Source organism: Phocoena phocoena, chromosome 3 (assembly GCF_963924675.1).
Source record: "Phocoena phocoena chromosome 3, mPhoPho1.1, whole genome shotgun sequence".
NCBI lineage: Eukaryota > Metazoa > Chordata > Mammalia > Artiodactyla > Phocoenidae > Phocoena > Phocoena phocoena.
The window spans coordinates 91900983-91920866 of NC_089221.1; the positions used below are offsets into that span (position 1 = coordinate 91900983).

General features: G+C 39.9%; 1 protein-coding gene across 1 annotated transcript in view; it reads left to right on the forward strand.

Annotated features, from left to right (window-relative positions):
* Positions 1-19884, forward strand: part of MCC (MCC regulator of WNT signaling pathway) — a 430319-nt gene that overhangs the window by 98592 nt on the left and 311843 nt on the right. The window contains exon 3 of the mRNA XM_065873958.1: positions 7672-7886. Within this exon, the coding sequence (XP_065730030.1) occupies positions 7672-7886 (215 nt within the window). The remainder of the gene's footprint in view (positions 1-7671; positions 7887-19884) is intronic.

A 19884-nucleotide genomic window follows, 5' to 3' on the forward strand; every position in this document is an offset into this window, starting at 1 on the left:
AGTATCAGGAGTGAAAAGCAGACATTGCTAGAGATGCTGCAAACATAAACAAAAAGAAGATACTATAAATAGCTTTCTGCTGATATAATTAAAAGTTTAGAAGAAATAAGAAATTTCCAGAAAATAGAACTTACTGAAACTGATTCATTAAGGAATATAAAATCTGAATAGTAGATGGGCTTCCCTGGTGGTGCAGTGGTTGAGAGTCCGCCTGCCGATGCAGGGGACACGGGTTCATGCCTCGGTCTGGGAAGATCCCACATGCTGCGGAGTGGCTGGGCCCGTGAGACGTGGCTGCTGAGCCTGCGTGTCCGGAGCCTGTGCTCCACAACGGGAGAGGCCACAACAGTGAGAGGCCCGCATACTGCAAAAAAAGAAAAAAAAGAAAAAAATCTGAATAGTTTTATAATGCGTTAAGGAATATAAAATCTGAATAGTTTTATAACTAAGAATGAAATTAAAACAGTAATTAAAAAAAAATCTTTCCACAAAGAACACTCAAGACCCAGACAACTTCACCAGCAAGGTCTACCTAACAAGACCTTGCTGGTGAAGGTCTTGGTGAAGGACCTGGAAGAACAAATAATTCCAGTCTCACATAGACTCACACATAACCTTGATACCAAAACATGAGAGGTACAGTGTAAGAAAGAAAAATTATAGGCCAATTTTACTTTAGAACAGAGATGCAAAAATCATAAACAAAATACTAGCAAACCAAAATCAATAATATATAAACAAGATATCACACACTTTGACTATGTTGGTTTGTCTCTTGAATGCAAGCTTGGTTTAACATTGGAAAATTAATATAACCTACCACCTTTTAAAAGCTTAAACGAAAATGCCAACTTTTCAGGAATAAAAAATAATTCTATTTTTTGCTAAGAAGCTGGAATCAGCATTCAATTTTTGTATTCCTATTTGAGTATTCCCCACCTCCCCTGACCCTTCCCTGGCATTTTCCCATTTTGATTAGACTAATTTCCATCCAAGAAATACGACCATCCCTATGGGCATGCCAACCAAAGGATGTGTATGATGCTTCTCACCACAGAGAATAGGTCCAGATTACCATTATCCCCATTTAGTCTTATGGTACTTAAAAATCAGTGACTACCAAGGACTTACTGAATACATGGTCCATTAATATGCCTTGTAAGAGAAGGATAAGTTGATCCAAAATACCAAGAAAAACAAATCTTTTTAAAAAAATCTTAAAGTCTTGTAGACCATAGGTGTTACCCCCCCCCAACCCCAAGCCAGCCTCAGGGTCAAGTGAAACTCGGTTAACTCTTCTTTACTCCAATGCCTCCTCATTTTAACACACTTTCCCTAAATTCTCCTTTGAATTCTTTAGCCCCGAATCAACCCTCTCGCTTATCTCCTTCATAGGTCTAGTTTAGACAAACCAAGATAACAAGCTGCCAAATATTATTTTTAGTTTTTTAAAAAGGTTAAAGATGATTAGCACCGCATCTTTATTAACTGCTGAAGGGCAGACACTTTGCCTTTTATATTATAGTTGGTAAAGAACAGAACAATAGACTCTCAAGCTGGAGAAGAATTTTAAAGGCTGTTAGTTCCAGCTATCCCTTTGGTTGTCTCTAAACTATCTTCCATTTAGTGTTCTCAAGCCTGTGCTTAAATACATTAAGGACTGTTGAATTTACTTGTACAGAGTGGAACATTAAGAAATATCCACTAATGATGATGATGTTGGTAAGCGCACTTCAATAAGAAATACATTTCTTCATTTCTTTCTTTCTTGTCACCTATCAATAGTCTTGGGGTCAGGGGAAAGGGGAGGGAGTTGCATTTCAAAATGCATCTTCCACTGTATTCCTAATGTTCCATTGAAATTCAGTGTATTGTCCCCAGATAGGACACGTGTGACCTGTATTCAAAATAGGATGCTAATAGACTCACTTCCTAAAGATTGCCAAAGGCCAAAGAACTGACTTTTTTTATTGGAGTAGAGTTGCTTTACGATGTTGTGTTAGTTTCTGCTGTACAACGAAGTGTAGCAGCTATATTTTACATATATCTCCTCCCTCTTGACCTCCCTCCTACTCCCCCCCACCATCCCACCCATCTAGGTGAGCACTGAGCTGAGCTCCCTGTGCTATACAGCAGGTTCACCTCCCCTTAGTAGGATATGTGCTTCGAATTACTTTTTGTTTTTTTGTTTTTTCTCAGAAGGATACATAGGTTTTTTTAACTATCCTTTCCTACCCAATTCTCCTTGAGACCACAGACACAGATTTTAAGACAATTGGCCTGTGTTTGCATGTAATTTGTGCTGTAGGAAGCTAGAGGCCCTCATGGGAATTGAGCTCCTGAATTTTGTACCAAGAATTGACATTAATAAATGACCAAAGACTCATATAGTGATTCTCCTTTGGACTAAAGGATTTACTGCTGCTTCTGTTGATGTTAGTATCATCTAGAAATAGTAAATGTGCTATGACAGGGAAGGCTGACACCTGGCAGCTAATTTTTTCAAATTCCCCTGTGCTGCTTTCTGTTGGTGGGGTAGTTCTGAATTCAGAAAGGTAGCTGCTTCCAGTGTTTCGAAAGGAGTATTTTCTCTCTTGCCACTGAAGGTAATAAATTAGGCAGTGTTCTCTAAACAATCCACATAAATGAAAGATTAATGACCACTCATAAAATACTGTTAATACATGTCTCAGGATCCCCTAAACACTCTGCATTATCACCTGCCTGTGATGTGATGAGAGGCCCCAGGCATTCAAATGAAGGATGGAAAAGAAAGAACTGGAGGTAGAAAACAGGGGTGTCTAGGGTGGCCAGAGCACAAGTCTGATGAATAAATCATATCTACTCAGCCCTTGCTGCTGCCACTGCCGGGCTGTGCAGATTTCCTTACGGTACTGGCCACAGGTGTTAGGAAGGCCAGGTGTCCTCTGGACATAGGAGTTGGCCAAGTAGAATAGAGAAGCAAAGTCTATCAAACCTGATAACCAAAGACTGTGAGTTGTTAATGGACTATTCCATACTCAGAGAAACATAACTTTGGCCGTGACCTAATTGGCTATTTTTATTGTCTATAATGCTGATATTAAGTACAAAACTATTGATGAAAATTTAGCCACTGGTTAGGTGCCAAAGGTTTGTTTTTTAAAAATGGGTAATTTTGGACTTCCCTGGTGGAGCAGTGGCTAAGAACCTGCCTGCCAATGCAGGGGACACGAGTTCGATCCCTGGTCCAGGAAGATCCCACATGCCACGGAGCAAGTATTGAGCCCACGTGCCACAACTACTGAGTCTGCTTGCTGCAGCTACTGAAGCCCATACGCCTAGAGCCTGTGCTCCACAACAAGAGAAACCATGGCAATGAGAAGCCCTCGCACCACAACGAAGAGCAGCCCCTGCTCACTGCAACTAGAGAAAACCCACGCACAGCAACGAAGACCCAACACAGCCAGCAATAAATAAATTTTTAAAAAATTAATTAAAAAAACAGCTCATAAATAAAAAAAAAAGACTTGGTAATTTTAACAGGTATGTTTCAGAACCTGGGAGGTACACATTTCTCTCATATATTTGTTCCCTAATAAATTGTCCAAAATGGGTTCCAAATAACTAAAGTTGTGAAGTGTGACCAGATAATTGCTCACATTTCTGGATCAGTTTGTCATATACCAGGGATCGTCTCATACGTTCTACATATTTTACTCTTATTTAACTCTCACAGAACCTCTATGAAATACGTATTATTATCCCCATTTTAAAGATGAGAAAACTGAAGCTTAGGTTAAATAATTTACTTGAGGTCTCATAGCTGGTCATGGTGACTCTTGACTTGACCTCAGTGAATCTGACCACAAAACCCCAGCTCTTAACTACTATTCTATGCAAATGAGCAAAGTCTATAAAATGAAGCTAAAAGAGAGAAAATATCTTTTTTCTTAAAATGGAAAAATGACTACTATTCATAGACTATGGGTGGATCTATGTAAGATAATCTATGTAAAGTTGTTAGAACAGTGCCTGGCCCTTATTGGCTTTGAATAAATGTTAGCTGTCATGGTTGTTGTAGTATCTTTAAGGTAAATTTCAGGTGTTCCAAATGTTGGTTTGCCTGATTCTCACAAGGAGCTTGGCCCATGGGAAGGTGGCATAGTGCCTTTGGTGAATAAGTGCATTAATTGCAGGCTTTGGAACCAAACCTGGGTGGCACTTTGAAAATGGGATTAAAGCCCTAGCTTATAGCCAAGTACCCATCAGAGCAAGGATCTCAATGTTTGGCAGATTTTCTGTTGCAGCATCCTCTCTGAAAGCCGGGTTTTCCCAGTGATGTATTTTACAAAGATGTCAAATTGCCACTTGTTTCCTGTGTTTTTCTGATAAGAGAAGCATTTGGAATCTGTGCTCTGCCACCTTTAAACACTAAACATTCAGATTTTTAAAAGTATACATCTTACTTCTTACTTCAGAGCACCCTAGAGGATTACGGTGGCAGATATTATGGCCTCCTTTGGTTCTGTGTATGCAGAGACCTCTAGGCCCAGGGAGTGCTTTGACCTTTGGTATTTAACAGGATGCTGTACAGTCACTGTCCTTACTGGCCTGGAGAGCAGCTGTTCAGTGGTTATTATGGACTGAATATTTGTGTCCCCCCAAAATTCACATGTTGAAGCCCTAACCACCAATGTGATAGTTGTTGGAGATGGGGCTTTTGGGAGGGGAATGGTTAGATGAGGTCATGGTGGTGGGGCCCTCATGATGGGATTAGTGTCCTTATATAAAGAGACATCAGAGAGCATGGTGAGCATGGGAGACAATAGAACATGGTATCCATGTTCAGGAAAAGAAAACATGGCCATCTGCCTGTGGTCAACAGGCTTCTTTTGAGGTGAGCAAGGGAGTGAAAAGAGACTAGCATGAGGCTGAGAGTGAGCCTGTAAACCTCAGGTACCATCATGCTTCAAGGGGCAAAAGGAAGATAGTTACTAGACCTACATTTTTGAAAATTTTCAGTGAGTTCTTCCAAATTAAATGGCGAATTTTGCCTCAGGAATGTTGGGTTTTATCCAGAAAAATGTAATGTGAAGACAGATTAAAAGAAAGTAATGGGAATAGTCTACTGTGTTTTTTTAATTGAAGTATAGTTGATTTACAATGTGTTAATTTCTGCTGTACAGCAAAGTGACTCAGTTATACACATCTACTGTATTTTCTTTTTAAATACACTTTGTTTTTTTGTGGTCCATTTATGTGGATGCTAATATGATTGCCTTGGCTCCTTAGCAGAGGATCTGAGTTCTCAGCATCACTTCAGCAAAAATTGTTATGGTAATAGAGTGAGGGCCTTTTGATCTTGCTGATTAACATGGAGCTTGGCTAACCTGATTTTATAACTCTGCCTGAAACTGGGTTTTGGTCTGTTAATACAGCATAATACATTCAAATGAAGCTTCCTTGGGCTGTCTTATCCCAGAACTGTTGTGATTTATTATTTGAAATGAAGTTCTCATAAAGAACTTTGCATGAAGAAAAAGTTTAAGTGTATAATTTATTTTGATTCTTAAAATTAATCTCCATGTTGCTTTTCCTGGTTAAGAAGTGAAACCCTGGGGTACTACAACTGTGAATAATTCAGCAATCCATTCAATAAATGTGTGTTAAATTCCTGATATGTCTCAGGCTATGTGCAAGGTACTGGGGATACCGTGGTGAAACATAAAAGGCAAGGGCCCAACGCTATGCTTTTTTGCCTTATGTATGAGGTCATCAATGATTCAACCCATTTTTCAACTCTAAGATCGATCAGTCTTCTGGCCACACATTGCTGGGGCCAGGACAGAGAAAGTGTGGCAGCTAGGCAGACAGCATTCAGAGGAGCAGTGGGGAGGAAGGGCAGGCATTTTGGAGTCTATGTTGATATGGAAAGCAAAGCCACCCTTGCAGTACAGTTGATAGACTTTAATATTAAAATAAACTTTGGGCAATTGCAAACATAACAACAGAGTTGTCTGCTTTGGTACAAAGACATATCACCCCAGTTATACAGCATTGTATGAAAAAAGTGTGTCAGGCTGACTGAAGAAGATCAGCAGAACATGAACAGTAGAGGGAAACCATCTGAAGTGGTTCCAGACAAAGACAGTTTTCCTAATTCCATTGATGAAATTTACCAATACCCAATAAGGGAAGATTGGAAATTCACATCAGAAGCCGCTGTACATAATTTGTAGTTTGCTCTATGTAATTATACTCAAGTAAATTATAGAGGAATCTGTATATGTTCTCCTTTCATAGTACAAATTAAATCATTTTAACGAATCCCTTTTTTAAAATTAAAAGTCATGTATTAAAGACCCACCAAAATGAAAACTCCACAAGCAGGGACTGCAATTCATCATGCTCACTGCTCTGTCCCCAGAACAGTGTGTAGCTCGTTGTCATATTTTCTGGCTGCCCAGGCCTTTTGCGTACTCTTCTTATGCTTAGGAAAGGTCTCATCTTACAAATCCTACCTCCCCAAAGTGGAAGCCAGAAAACAAATTTCCCAGCCTCCTTTACAGCTAAGATAGAGGCATGTGACTCAGGATCCACCAGCCAGCTGCACCCACAAGGGACTTCTATTCAGAAGTGAACACAAAGAAGCAAGCTTTACCCCAAATCTAATTTTTCTAGCAAAGGTGGAGACTGAAGCATCAGTCTTTCTCCTCCAGTAAGGTTTCCCTGAATATCACCCATCCTTGAGGGCAGTCGGGTTTAGACCTTCTCTAGGTCTACTTTTCATTGTACTTACCCATGCTATTATAATGATTATCATCTTTAATTAGGTTTTAATCTGCTGTGATAGTTAAGATAATCCTAGCTGCTCTCACAAACCAAAAATATATGGTAGATCAATCACAGAAGAAGTTTCCCTTTCCTGATCACATAAAGTTAACATGGTACCTGGGTTCAGCCGACAGCCTCCTGGCAGGAGGTAATTCATGGATCCAGGCATCTTCCATCGTGCAGCTTTGCCATCTGTACCACGTGGCTTCCAAGGGTGCCATGCCCATCTGAACCGGGCCAGAGGCAAAGGGCCTGAAGAATCACATGCTGTGGGTTTTATGAGCTAGCCTCTGAAGCTATGCTTATCACTTCTGTTCACATTCTATTGTTCAGAGCTCAGCCATGTGGCTACACCTAACTGGCAAACACAGTCTAGCTTCCCGTAGCTTCTTCCAGTTAAGAGTACATGGACACTAGAAAATTACGACAAAGTGCCATATCTAACTTTCTATCTTCTCTCTTGCTTCCATCCTCCTCGACTGGGAAAAAGGATGACAGTAAGAAGGCTAATCATACAGTGACACTGTGTAAATCACAGACAGCTGTAGCTCTGATCTGGATTCCCTTTTCTTGGCTCTTCTGTGCTTTTTGCTAAACATTTCTCTTGGGGTGCGGGGAAGGCACACATTCATTGGATAGTTATTTCTGAATGCTTTGCCTAAAACTGCTTTTATCTCCAAGCTCCCCATGTGTCACTTTGAAAGGGAAAGTGCTTAGCATGCAGCCTGGGCGCCACATGTGTTCTGACGCGCTGGCACGTGGATGCGTTAGGAGGTTCCAAATCATTGCCTCTTGGCCTCCCCCAGGCTAATATAGGAAACATCTTTTTTTCGCCCCTGCCTCTCCTGGACCTAGGTGCCTTATCAGCGGCCAGGGAAAGCTGGGAATACGACTCGGGAGCCAGGGACCTCCAGAGCCCGGACTTGCAGAGTCAGTCAGCCCTACAGAAGCTTCTTGAGTATGGGGGAAGCTCTTTGCATCAGCAGGCTGCTGCTTTCCACAAGCTGCTCACACAGTCCCCGCGTTTTGGCAACTCTGTAGGAGGAAGCTATCTAGAGCTGGCCAACACGGTGAGTCCTTTCTGGTTCAGAGAACACATCTTTAGGCCTGTGTGTATGCCAATACAAAATTTGAATTTTGAGCTCCAGGGGACATATCGGGTATTGTCTTTTTTATTGAGCTAAATGTTGTACCATTCCCAGCATTGCCAATAATGTTAAGGGCTCCAAATACTTAAGATTGGTGACTTCACTCTCACTACTGAGAACAGAGTGGTCGCCTAAAAAATGTTTTAAGTCTGTATGTTGTACAGATTTAATTACTAGAATATCCACAATGGCTTCACCATAGAATATTTTCTGGGACCAGACATTACAAGTTAATAGGATATAATTCTTTGTGTTCCCTAATTTGGACTTTACTCATTTGAAAAGCAAACAAGAAAATATTTCATTGAAAGTTTGATCATTGTTTCTGCTTGTACTTTAAAAACATATTCTGTTGAAAACGGTGGAACAGCTTAGAATTCCATTATGCTTAGTTTAAACTTTTTTACCTCAGGATGAGTTATTACCGTAATGACCTTTGGGTGAAAAGCTATTGTCTTCCCTTTTAAGCTAGAGCTGGGGAACGAGGTGGGGTTGGCTGATGACCTGGGCCATGTTGGGGTGACGTGCAGACAGTTTATAAATTAGTGTTGCTATCTAGCCACTGTGTGAAAGGTCCGTAAACCTACCTTGCTTTTTGAAACTGAAGTTTGAAACCAGAGGTGGTATAAGCATCTTGACAACTTCATTTACGTCTATTTACAATCTGCTTTGAGGTAGACTAGTGGTTTTCAGACTTTTTGTGTTTGAGGCATATTTTCTAACTCTGACATTTTTGGTGACGTGTTTGAAGGCACTAACAATCCTAAATACACAGCAAAAATTACACTACAATCATCAGACAAATCCCAATTAAGAGACATTCTGCAAAATACTTGACCAGTACTCTTTGAAATTGTCAAGGATATCGAAAGTAAGGAAAGTCTGAGAAAGAGAAACTCACAGCTAAAAGGAGCCTAAGAAGATCTAACAACTTCTTATTTGTGGTACCCTGGCTGGGACATCAGGTAAAAACTAAGGAAACCTGGATAAATTATGGATTTTAGTTAATAATAATTATCAGTATTGATTCATTAATTGTGATACTGTATCATAATCATGTAAGATATTCATAATAGGGGAAATTGGGTGTGAAGTATGTGAGAACTCTCTGTCCCATCTTTGCAACTTTTCTAAAAAAATTTTAAATATATTAAAAACATACACACACACAATCACTACTATGGTGTAACTATGTCTCATAAAACCTATAAAAGAACCCATAGTTATCCCACTGTTTGCCACTTGGTCACCCTTCAAGGACATTCTTGCTCAGTTTGAGTAGAACTATTAACTCTCCTAATCTCATCTTCCTGTGTGCCCAGGAGACTAGGCAAGTAGCAGGAAATAAGTCATCTTTCTCTGGCATGGGCCTGGATTTAGGCTCTGCTTTTACAAATAATTTGCAGCAAGTTGAACTTTACTCTTTACTATATCAGCTCAGCCTTTTTCAAGACAGACACTGATGTGGCAGTATGGGTTATAGCAAGAATCTATGTTACAGACTGATCAAAATTTAGTGGCCCCCGCTCTGAAGGGTTCAGGGCTTGAGGCCCACCAGTTTTCTTCAGCAGACCTACTGGTGAAAACAGCAGGAGTTGGCTGTTTCCTACCTCTGCTTGACTTCTTGATTCTTAACCTATCTAGTAACTGCTTGGATTTCGTTCTGTTCTCCCTTCAATCCTGGTCAGCCCCTGGGCTTCCCACAGCCAGGTTCTCTTTTTGTATTATTGGTGAAGTTTTGGAACTGATGGAACCCTGCCTGTGATGACCTTTGCAGAGGCCAGTTTGAGAAACATTCCCCTTACATGTTGAGCACCCAGCTCATGCAGGAGTGTTCACTTTATTAAAAGTCATGACCGGGCTTCCTTGGTGGCGCAGTGGTTGAGAGTTCGCCTGCCGATGCAGGGGATGCGGGTTTGTGCCCAGGTCCGGGAGGATCCCACATGCCGCGGAGCGGCTGGGCCCGTGAGCCATGGCTGCTGAGCCTGCGCATCTGGAGCCTGTGCTCCGCAACGGGAGAGGCCACAACAGTGAGAGGCCCGCATACTGCAAAAAAAAAAAGTCATGACCTGGGAATTCCCTGGCAGTCTAGTGGTTAGGACTCCACATTCTCACTGAGGAGAGCCCTGGTTCAATCCCTGGTCGGGGAACTGAAATCCCACAAGCCACACAGTGCAGACAAAAAAAAAATAAAAGTCATGACTCATATACTTACATTTGGCACACTTTTCTGTATATATGTTGTTGATGAAAATAATCAATAAACAACCTAAAATAGTAATAGAAAAGTGTTTTATTTAAACCCAGCTGAGGACTATAGCTCAGAAGACAGCCTCTCAGATAGCTCTGAGGAACTGCCCTGGAGAAGCATGGTTTTCAGCACAGTTTTATATCTTGTCAGAACAAAGAACATTAAACAAGTCAGGGATACATTCCTTCAAGATTAAAAAAAAACAGATCAGCACATACATAGCGAGTCAGCATGGCCTTGGCAGCTGGGAAGGGTGTCTTATCATTGAGGGGGTACTAGCATTGGCGTCCCAGAAAGGGAGGCATTTAATCTTTACTTCTAACATAAACATTCTTTACTTCTGACCCTTTTCTTTATTAATTAAAGCAGATGTACAGTATGTTTGATAGGCCACAAACAGGGTATTTTAATTAGCATAAAATTCAGGTTAACTCATGTATAAGCCAGAATGACTTCTCCACAACTCAAAATGTGAAAATCTTTTTTATCAATGTTATATGTCTATAAAAGCTTATAATGAACATATAATCAATGGTGGTGACCTATTCAGTAGTATTCATTAGAATATGTTGAATAAGTTTTTTTTTTTAAGTTATAACTCCACGAATGAAGAAATAAAGTTGTACATTCTCACTTAAGGTGAGCCTTGGTGAGAACCAACCAAAATGCAAAAGCAGGGACTTGCAATCTATGACGGTGATTATGTTCTTTATTTTCTCACTGAATTGAAAATGCACAATTTAAAAAATATATTTTATTGAAATATACATGATTTACAATGTGTTAATTTCTGCTGTACAGCTAAGTGATTCAGTTATACATATACATGCATTCTTTTTTATATTCTTTTCCATTATGGTTTATCACAGGATGTTGAATATAGTTGCCTGTGCTATACAGTAGGACCTTGTTGTTTATCCATCCTATATATACTAGTTTGCAACTGCTACCCCAGAACTTCCCCTCCATCTGTCCCCCATCCCCCCCACCCCTTGGCAACCACAAGTCTGTTCTCTATGTCTGTGAGTCTGTTTCTGTTTTGTAGATATGTTCATTTTTGTTGTATTTTAGATTCCATATATAGGTGTTATCATATGATATTTGTCTTCCTTTTTCTGACTTACTTCACTTAGTATGATAATCTCTAGTTGCATCCATGTTGCTGCAAGTGGCATTATTTTAACGGCTGAGTAATACTCCATTGTGTATATATACCACATCTTTATTCATTCATCTGTCAATGGACATTTAGGTTGCTTCCATGTCTTGGCTGTTGTAAATCGGGCTGCTATGAACATTGGGGTGCATGTATCTTTTAGAATTAGAGTTTTCATCTTTTCTGGATATATGCCCAGGAGTGAGATTACTGGATCATATGGCAACTCTATTTTTAGTTTTTTAAGGAACCCCCATACTGTTTTCCATAGTGGCTATACTATTTTACATTCCCACCAACAATGTAGGAGGGTTCCCTTTTCTCCACACCCTGTCTAGCATTTGTTACTTGTAGACATTTTAATGATGGCCATTCTGACCGGTGTGAGGTGATACCTCATTGTAGTTTTGATTTGCATTTTTCTAATAATGAGCAGCTTTGAGCATCTTTTCATGTGCCTTTTGACTATCTGTATGTCTTCTTTGGAGAAATGTCTGTTTAAGTCTTCTGCCCATTTTTCAGTTGGGTTGTTTTTTTGTTGTTGTTATTGAGTTGCATGAACTGTTTGTATATTTTGGAAATTAAGCCCTTGTCGGTTACATTATTTGCAAATATTTGCTCCCAGTCCATAAGTTGTCTTTTTGTTTTGTTTATGGTTTCCTTTGCTGTACAAAAGCTTATAAGTTTGATTAGATCCCATTTGTTTATTTTTACTTTTATGTCTGTGGCCTTGGGAGACTGACCAAGTCTCAGAGAATGTTTTGTCTATGTTTTTTTTAGGATTTTTATGGTGTCATGTCTTATGTTTAAGTCTTTAAGCCATTTTGAGTTTATTTTTGTGTATGGTGTGAGAGTGTGTTCTAACTTCATTGGTTTACAAGCAGCTGTCCAGCTTTCCCACTACTACTTGCTGAAGAGACTGTCTTTTCTCCTTTGTATGTTCTTGCCTCCCTTGTCAAAGATTAATTGTCCAGGGGCTTCCCTGGTGGCGCAGTGGTTGAGAGTCCGCCTGCCGATGCAGGGAACACGGGTTCGTGCCCCGGTCTGGGAGGATCCCACATGCTGCAGAGCGGCTGGGCCTGTAAGCCGTGGCCGCTGAGCCTGTGCGTCCAGAGCCTGTGCTCCGCAACGGGAGAGGCCACAACAATGAGAGACCCGCGTAACGCAAAAAAAAAAAAAAGATTAATTGTCCATAGGTGTGTGGGTTTATTTCTGGGCTCTCTATTCTTTTCCATTGATCCATATGTCTGTTTTTGTGCCAGTACCACACTGTTTTGATTACTGTAGTTTGATTACTTACTGTCTGAAGTCTGGGAGAGTTATGCCCCCTACTTTGTTCTTTTTCCTCAGGATTGCTTTGTCAATTCTGGGTCTTTTATGTTTCCATATAAATTTTAGGATTATTTGTTCTAGTTCTGTGAAAAATGTCATAGGTAATTTGATGGGATCGCATTAAATCTGTATATTGCTTTGGGTAATATGGCCATTTTAACAATATTTATTCTTCCAATCCAAGAGCATGGGATATCTTTACATTTCTTTGAATAATCTTCAGTTTCCGTTATTAATGTTTTGTAGTTCTCAGCATACAAATCTTTCACCTCTTTGGTCAGGTTTATTCCTAAGTATTTTATTTTTTTGATGTGATTTTAAAACGAATAGTTTGTTTACATTCCCTTCTGATATTTCATTGTTAGTGGAAAATACACAACTTAAAAATATGATTTAAACTGATAGACCCTTGATAACTCCTTGGACCCTGTGGTAAAGGGACTTTTGAACCCCAATTCCTCATCCTTTCCTATATCTTCACTGTTTGTCATGTGACTTTGGTGTCTTCCTGTCAAATATGTGAGAAGTAATAAAAGATTGTTGTTTTAACTATTGTGTTTAGGGTGGTTTGTTTCATAGCAATAGTTGACTCAGGGTCTGCTCACAGTGGTCCATGGAGCCCAGATTGAGAAATACCCCTTATAAGTGGCCAAAGACAGCCAATAGCCTCTCTAAAGTGCACACTTGGCAATCCCTTCACTTATAAAAGCATATTAAAAGTAATTTATGTTCCTTCTAGAACAAATCCTGAACTAATACAATTAGATTCTGGGGTTTGGGGTTGTTTTTTTTTTTTTAAAGTAGCTACTAAGAGCAAAAGGCATTTTATCAGTGCCCAGTTAGGAGACAAGAAGCACACACTAATTCACACAGGGAAAGTTTAACATAAAAAGTGATTAACTAGTAGCAGGGGATTACCTACTGAGGAGTCAGGAAAATCTAGTGAATACAGGAATAGTAGACATGAAGACCAGTCACTCCCTCTAAAACTGAGTCAAGTACCCAAGGAAGGAATATATTTGGAAGAGGGCCTCCCTTCACCCAGGGCTGAGATTCAGACCCCCTTGACAAGGAGTGGCTGGTACCCACTGGACGGCAGAGAAATTCCCTGAGATGCCGTGGGCCAGGGTTGGCAGCAGGAAGCCAGCTCTCTGGAGTGTCGGCCCAGCTGGCTGGGATGCCACCCACTGGCGCATCACTGAGAAAGTGCCCACAGAGGAATTCACTGGGAAGCTGCCCACCAGAGTGGTAGCAAAACGCACCAAGAAGTGCCCTAAATGGTGGCACTGAAACTTACTGGGGATGAGTGCCACTGCATGTCCTGTGCTACTGGCCCTGGGAAGAGTCCCGAAGAACCAGCATTCCCTTTCTCCCCCAGTGGCGCTCCAGTGCCTCTGCTGACAGGGGACAAATGTCCATCTTCAGGATCATAAAGCAGGGCAAGGAAAGATGGGTTTGGAGATAAGAGAGATAAACTGATAACTGGCACAGGCATTTTTAACATTGAGAAGCTTCTGATAGCATCCTACACAAGATTTACCTTTCTAAGCATCCCTTCTTTTCTTCTACTACCAAATACCTGTCTTCTTCTCCTTCTGCCAGACACAGTGCCTATTATGACTTTGAGGCTTAACACACTGTTTAAAATGCAAAGGCAACAAGATGATGTTGTACATAGAAACCTGTGGCAATTAGGGTTTTATCTGAGAAGCAGAATGGCTAACCATGATATAGAATAAAGGATCTACAGAAACAGACTCACAGACATAGAGAATAGACTTGTGATTGCCAAGGGAGAGGAGTGGTGGTGGAAGGATGGATTGGGAGTTTGGGATTAGCAGATGCAAACTATTATATATAGGATGGATAAACAACAAGGTCCTACTGTATAGCACAGGGAACTATATTCAATATTCTGAGATAAACCAGAATGGAAAAGAATATGAAAAAGAATATATATATGTATAACTGGATCACTTTGCTGTACAGCAGAAATTAATGCAACATTGTAAATCAACTATAATTCAATTAAAAAAAAGAATAAAGGATCTATGGTGAAGCAATCTATGCAGGCTGTTGTTCTGCGTCTGTGTTGAGTCTAAAGTTACTCTAGGTCTATCAGATCAGCAGATAAGAAGGAAAGCTGGATGTAGAGGACAGCAGGACAAATGGGAATGCATGAACACAAATTGAGACCCCATGAGGACAAATTGGAACCCACTTCTATCTCTGAACCATGTCCAACCTTGATGCTGTGGATGACCCACAGGAGAGCTGGCACCCATTATCAGGGAACCACACACACATCTAGTCCGGGACTCAGAGAAGCTGAAGGAGGTGGCCTTGGGAAGTTGGAGTTGCTACAAGTCTGATTCACCAAGTAGGTAAGCAGCAGATTGGCAACAACTTTCACAGCATAAATAGTATGACTTCTTCACTTCTACCTCTGGCCTTCACATGGAGTGTCTCGCTTGTCCAGACAGAACCATACAGGAAAGAGAACTCTGGGAAACATAGTTCCAGCTTAGCTAAGTTGACTTAGCACCCCAGAGCAGCAGAGAAACTGCCAGTGCAATCTGTACTGTATTCCTAAAACTATCAGCAAAGCAAAATGAAACACTTTGGGGCTTCCCTGGTGGCGCAGTGGTTGAGAATCTGCCTGCCAATGCAGGGGACACGGGTTCGAGCCCTGGTCTGGGAAGATCCCACATGCCGCAGAGCGACTAGGCCCGTGAGCCACAATTACTGAGCCTGCACATCTGGAGCCTGTGCTCCGCAACAAGAGAGGCCGCGATAGTGAGAGGCCCGTGCACCGTGATGAAGAGTGGCCCGCACTTGCCACAACTAGAGAAAGCCCTCGCACAGAAACGAAGACCCAACACAGCCATAAATAAATAAAATTAAAAAAATATATACATTAAAAAAAAAAATGAAACACTTTGGTTTAGTAGAGAAGAGATGCAGTGGAAAGGATATACTGCCTGTTTGCTGATGGATTTTCTCTCCAAAGATTTGTATTTCGGAGAAGAGTGCAAGTATAAATTATAATGTTATAGATTCTAAGTAGTGACATATTTAAGTATTATAAAGCATAAAACACAGATGAAGTTTTATTTTCTAGCTACAACCCTGATAAATTACTGAACAAAGTATCAGTTTCTTCATAGATTCTTGCAGTCATGCTACTTGGTTTTTTAAGTACTTATTACCAGGTTTATTAATTTGTGTTAAGAAAAATATTGATAATTCATTGATAATGATTAATTATGACTGATTATACTAGAAAAGAAGTCATGTACAAGATATAAAGTATTTGATTTACAATAGCCAGGACATAGAAGCAACTTAAGTGTCCATCAACAGATGAATGGATAAAGAAGATGTGGCACATATATACAATGGAATATTACTCAACCATAAAAAGAAACGAAATTGAGTTATTTGTAGTGAGGTGGATGGACCTAGAGACTGTCATACAGAGCGAAGTAAGTCAGAAAGAGAAAAACAAATACCATATGCTAACACATATATATGGAATCTAAAAAAAAAAAAAAGGTTCTGAAGAACCTAGGGGCAGGACAGGAATAAAGATGCAGACATAGAGAATGGACTTGAGGACACAGGGAGAGGGAAGGGTAAGCTGGGACGAAGTGAGAGAGTGGCATGGACATATATACACCACCAAATGTAAAATAGATAGCAAGTGGGAAGCAACCACATAGCACAGGGAGATCAGCTTGGTGCTTTGTGACCACCTAGAGGGGTGGGATAGGGAGGGTGGGAGGGAGACGTAAGAGGGAGGGGATATGGGGATATACGTATATATATAGCTGATTTACTTTGTTATACAGCAGAAACTAACACACCACTGTAAAGCAATTATATTCCAATAAAGATGTTAAAAAATGATACAACAGGATTATTATATTTGAAAAAAATAAAAATAAAAGCTGCCTGGGGGATCATGTGAACTCAAAATAAAGCTCAACTTTTAGATGAAAAAAAAAGCTATAAAGTATTTGAACCAATATAGAAAGCTGATGAAAAGTTAAAGTCGTCATCTGTCTCCCCATGTCTTCACCAATTTTTTTATGTATCCCTGATTTGCTTTTAATACAAGGAACTTTCCATTTCTTCTTTGGTAGTATTAATTACTGTGATGCTAGTGATCCTAATATAATGCTGTGATCATTACGGTACTCGCCAAACTTGGGATTCCCATATTGAAACCTTTGGTCAAGAGGATGTGTCCTGTCTTTGTGGTCGGAGCAAGGCTGATTGTTCTGTCAGCACCCTCTTCTGGACATTGTTCAGAATCAATGAACAGGAAATTCTTAAGCATAGGCCACGCTTATCAACTTTGGGATTTTCAGGAAATTAAGACAGTACAAATGAAATATTGGATTTTTGAGAGTAGCTATGGATAGGTCTAGAATATAGGGTTGATAAAAAAAATTTCTTCAGAATCTTGAATTGTCACTTCCAAATGATTGAAACTGAATTTCAAAATAAATCATCAAGGAGTTTGAAAATTCTTAAAGAGTTGTCAAAAATTTGGAAATGGAAGATTACTGGTTACCCTTTCAAAGTCATATTAGAGCTCCTTACAAGTCATCTGAGGCTACAGGAGATGTAACCTCGTTTGGCTTACCGTTTATGAATGAAGGGAAGCAGAATATACCACCCCAAATATGACTATAGGAGTTCAGTGCATGCCACTCTAAAATATGTCATTTTGGCGTTTTGATTATTTTGAGCTGCTGGCACTTGGAAAACCATAAATGCAGGGAGAGGCTTTCTCTGAATTCCCCTTATCTGCCTAAAGACTGATCCTTCAGAAGGAACTCAGATGTCATAGATCCCCTTCCAGGAGTTTCATCAACCAGGGAAGATTGACTTCTTTCAAAGGAGAGGAGAATAGAAGTCAACACCACACCCTCACAGACTTTGTCACAGTTGATCACACCTCCTACCTATTCTTCTAAGGGCCCATTCATCTTTCCTAAAAATCATTTACTCTCCCCTAAGAATCTTACATCCCCCAACCCTTTCCCTATTAAGATGGTATTTAATCCTGAATTCTAAGCCAACTTGGGGAGGTACTCTTCCCCCCTCCACCCGCACCGCCGCCCCGCTGGGTTTCTCTCAGATACACATGAGGTATACATATTAGTAAACTCGTTTATTTTTCTCTTGTTAATCTTTTATCATAGAGTCTCAGCTAGGAATTTAGGGGGTAGAGGGAAAATTTTTTTTCCTCCCCTACACTGTTAATTAGGGTCCAGACTCCTCAAATGTGGATGTTAATTTGCAGAAGGTTGATAAATTATCAGTGGATTTGATAGAGATACAAATTATTTTTGTCCAGCAGAAAAGATAACCTTTTGTTAACAGACAACTATTACATTTTACTTGCCCTGGTGAGATATTAACCAGTTTTGTAACTGCCATCTTATTCCGGCATTCTTTTTCTTCTCTCCCTTCTGTGAATCAGCTTTATTCTTCTGGGTCCCTCAATGAATTAAATAAATCTTAAGAAAAATGCTTACCCTATATTTATATGAAAGTCCTGTTTTTCCTTTTATGAAAATTATACTTCAATACTGTGTTCTTTTTCTGTTTGCTTACTGCTAGTGAAAATAGAGAAGTAGATAGGAGTTAACAGATGAAGCACTTTACAAGGATGGTTTCTGTGTAAATTATCTCGTTACCCGTAGATTAGGCAGGCCCAGCCAGTCTCTTACTGACTCTCCCATTCTCATTTATTTTATAGGACTTTAGATCCTTTCATTCTTCTTTGTCTTCCATCCTCACCTCCACACACAGCAACCTCACCTCTTTTCTTTGAAAAAAATCCCCCCACATGGCCCTACCCCCATGTCTTAGGTCCTGAAGCTGGTACTTCCTGTAAAGGAATAGAAAGAAATATAGGGTCCTGTAAATTCTTTATCTCCAAAGAAATTCATTACATCCCCAGGGCAACTAGGAACTGGTAGCATCAAGCTCTGCCGGGTTTTATAAACAAGTCACCTTGGTTCAATCCTTGGTCAGTATGAAGAAGGGTATGGGTGTATATGCAAAGCTATCATTTTAGCTCACACTTCTGTTAAGTATGTGGCATGAAAGCATAAGGAAGTTGCCCCCCTACCCCCTGCAACAAAAGGGATGAGAAAGGAACATTTCTCTGGATATTTATTTGCCTTGTGGGAGATTTCCACAGTTGTACAGAGATGATTTATTATGGTGTATTCTAATTCTTCACAAAGATTGAGTTATTAAAAGGTCTTCACAAATACTTTTTAATCTCTAGGATACTCGGCAGTCATAACTTTGAGATTAAGTTCTAACATCATATTGAAATGATAATACTCTTTTGGAGAAGAGCTTTAAATTTGACAAAGGTCTTTATTTATGAAAATGAAGATGCTGTTTAAGGATTGTTGCTGTTACTATTATTGCTATTAATATTATAAAATCTGCAAATGCAGGATCTGTGGTTTACGTTCTGGGGTTTTTTCTGGAGAGTTTCTCTGTTTTTGGTTAGAGGAATCTGAGCTTACTCTTACTTTTTTCCCACTCCTCTTAGCTTAGCTTCTGTTTCCTCCAAATCTTTGTCACAAATGGAAGAACTGACTAACATATATAATGGCCTGAGGAATCCCTTTCTTCCTCACCTATAGTCTGTTCAGACTGTGAAGAGATAATATGACCCTCTTTTTACTAACAAGTTATCATCAACAAGGCATACAAAAAGCAGGCACACCACCCTTCAGAAGCTTTTAATCTTGGGAATGACCAGAGTACCCACACAACAGATCCTCATACTACTAGGAACAATTGCTCCCAGACATTGCAATTTCATGGACTGATAACACTTCAGAAGATTGAAACTTGCCAAATTTTTATGTTGCTAAAAATCAAAAGCCAATCTATCTACTATCAGGTATCACTATCTACTGTCATTTCATAAAAGAAAGGACTTTTTAGCAACCAAAGATAGGTAGTTATCTCTAGATAAGTAAATAAATGAAAAGATACATTTAACATCATGGAAGAAATCACAATTGTTCTTGTTTTTAACATTTCTTCACGAACTGATGGGAGTAGCTAAGGATGTGGACTTTAGCAACACACATCGTGCTCTTAGGTCTGACTTCGGACAAGTCATTTAGCCTCTTTTA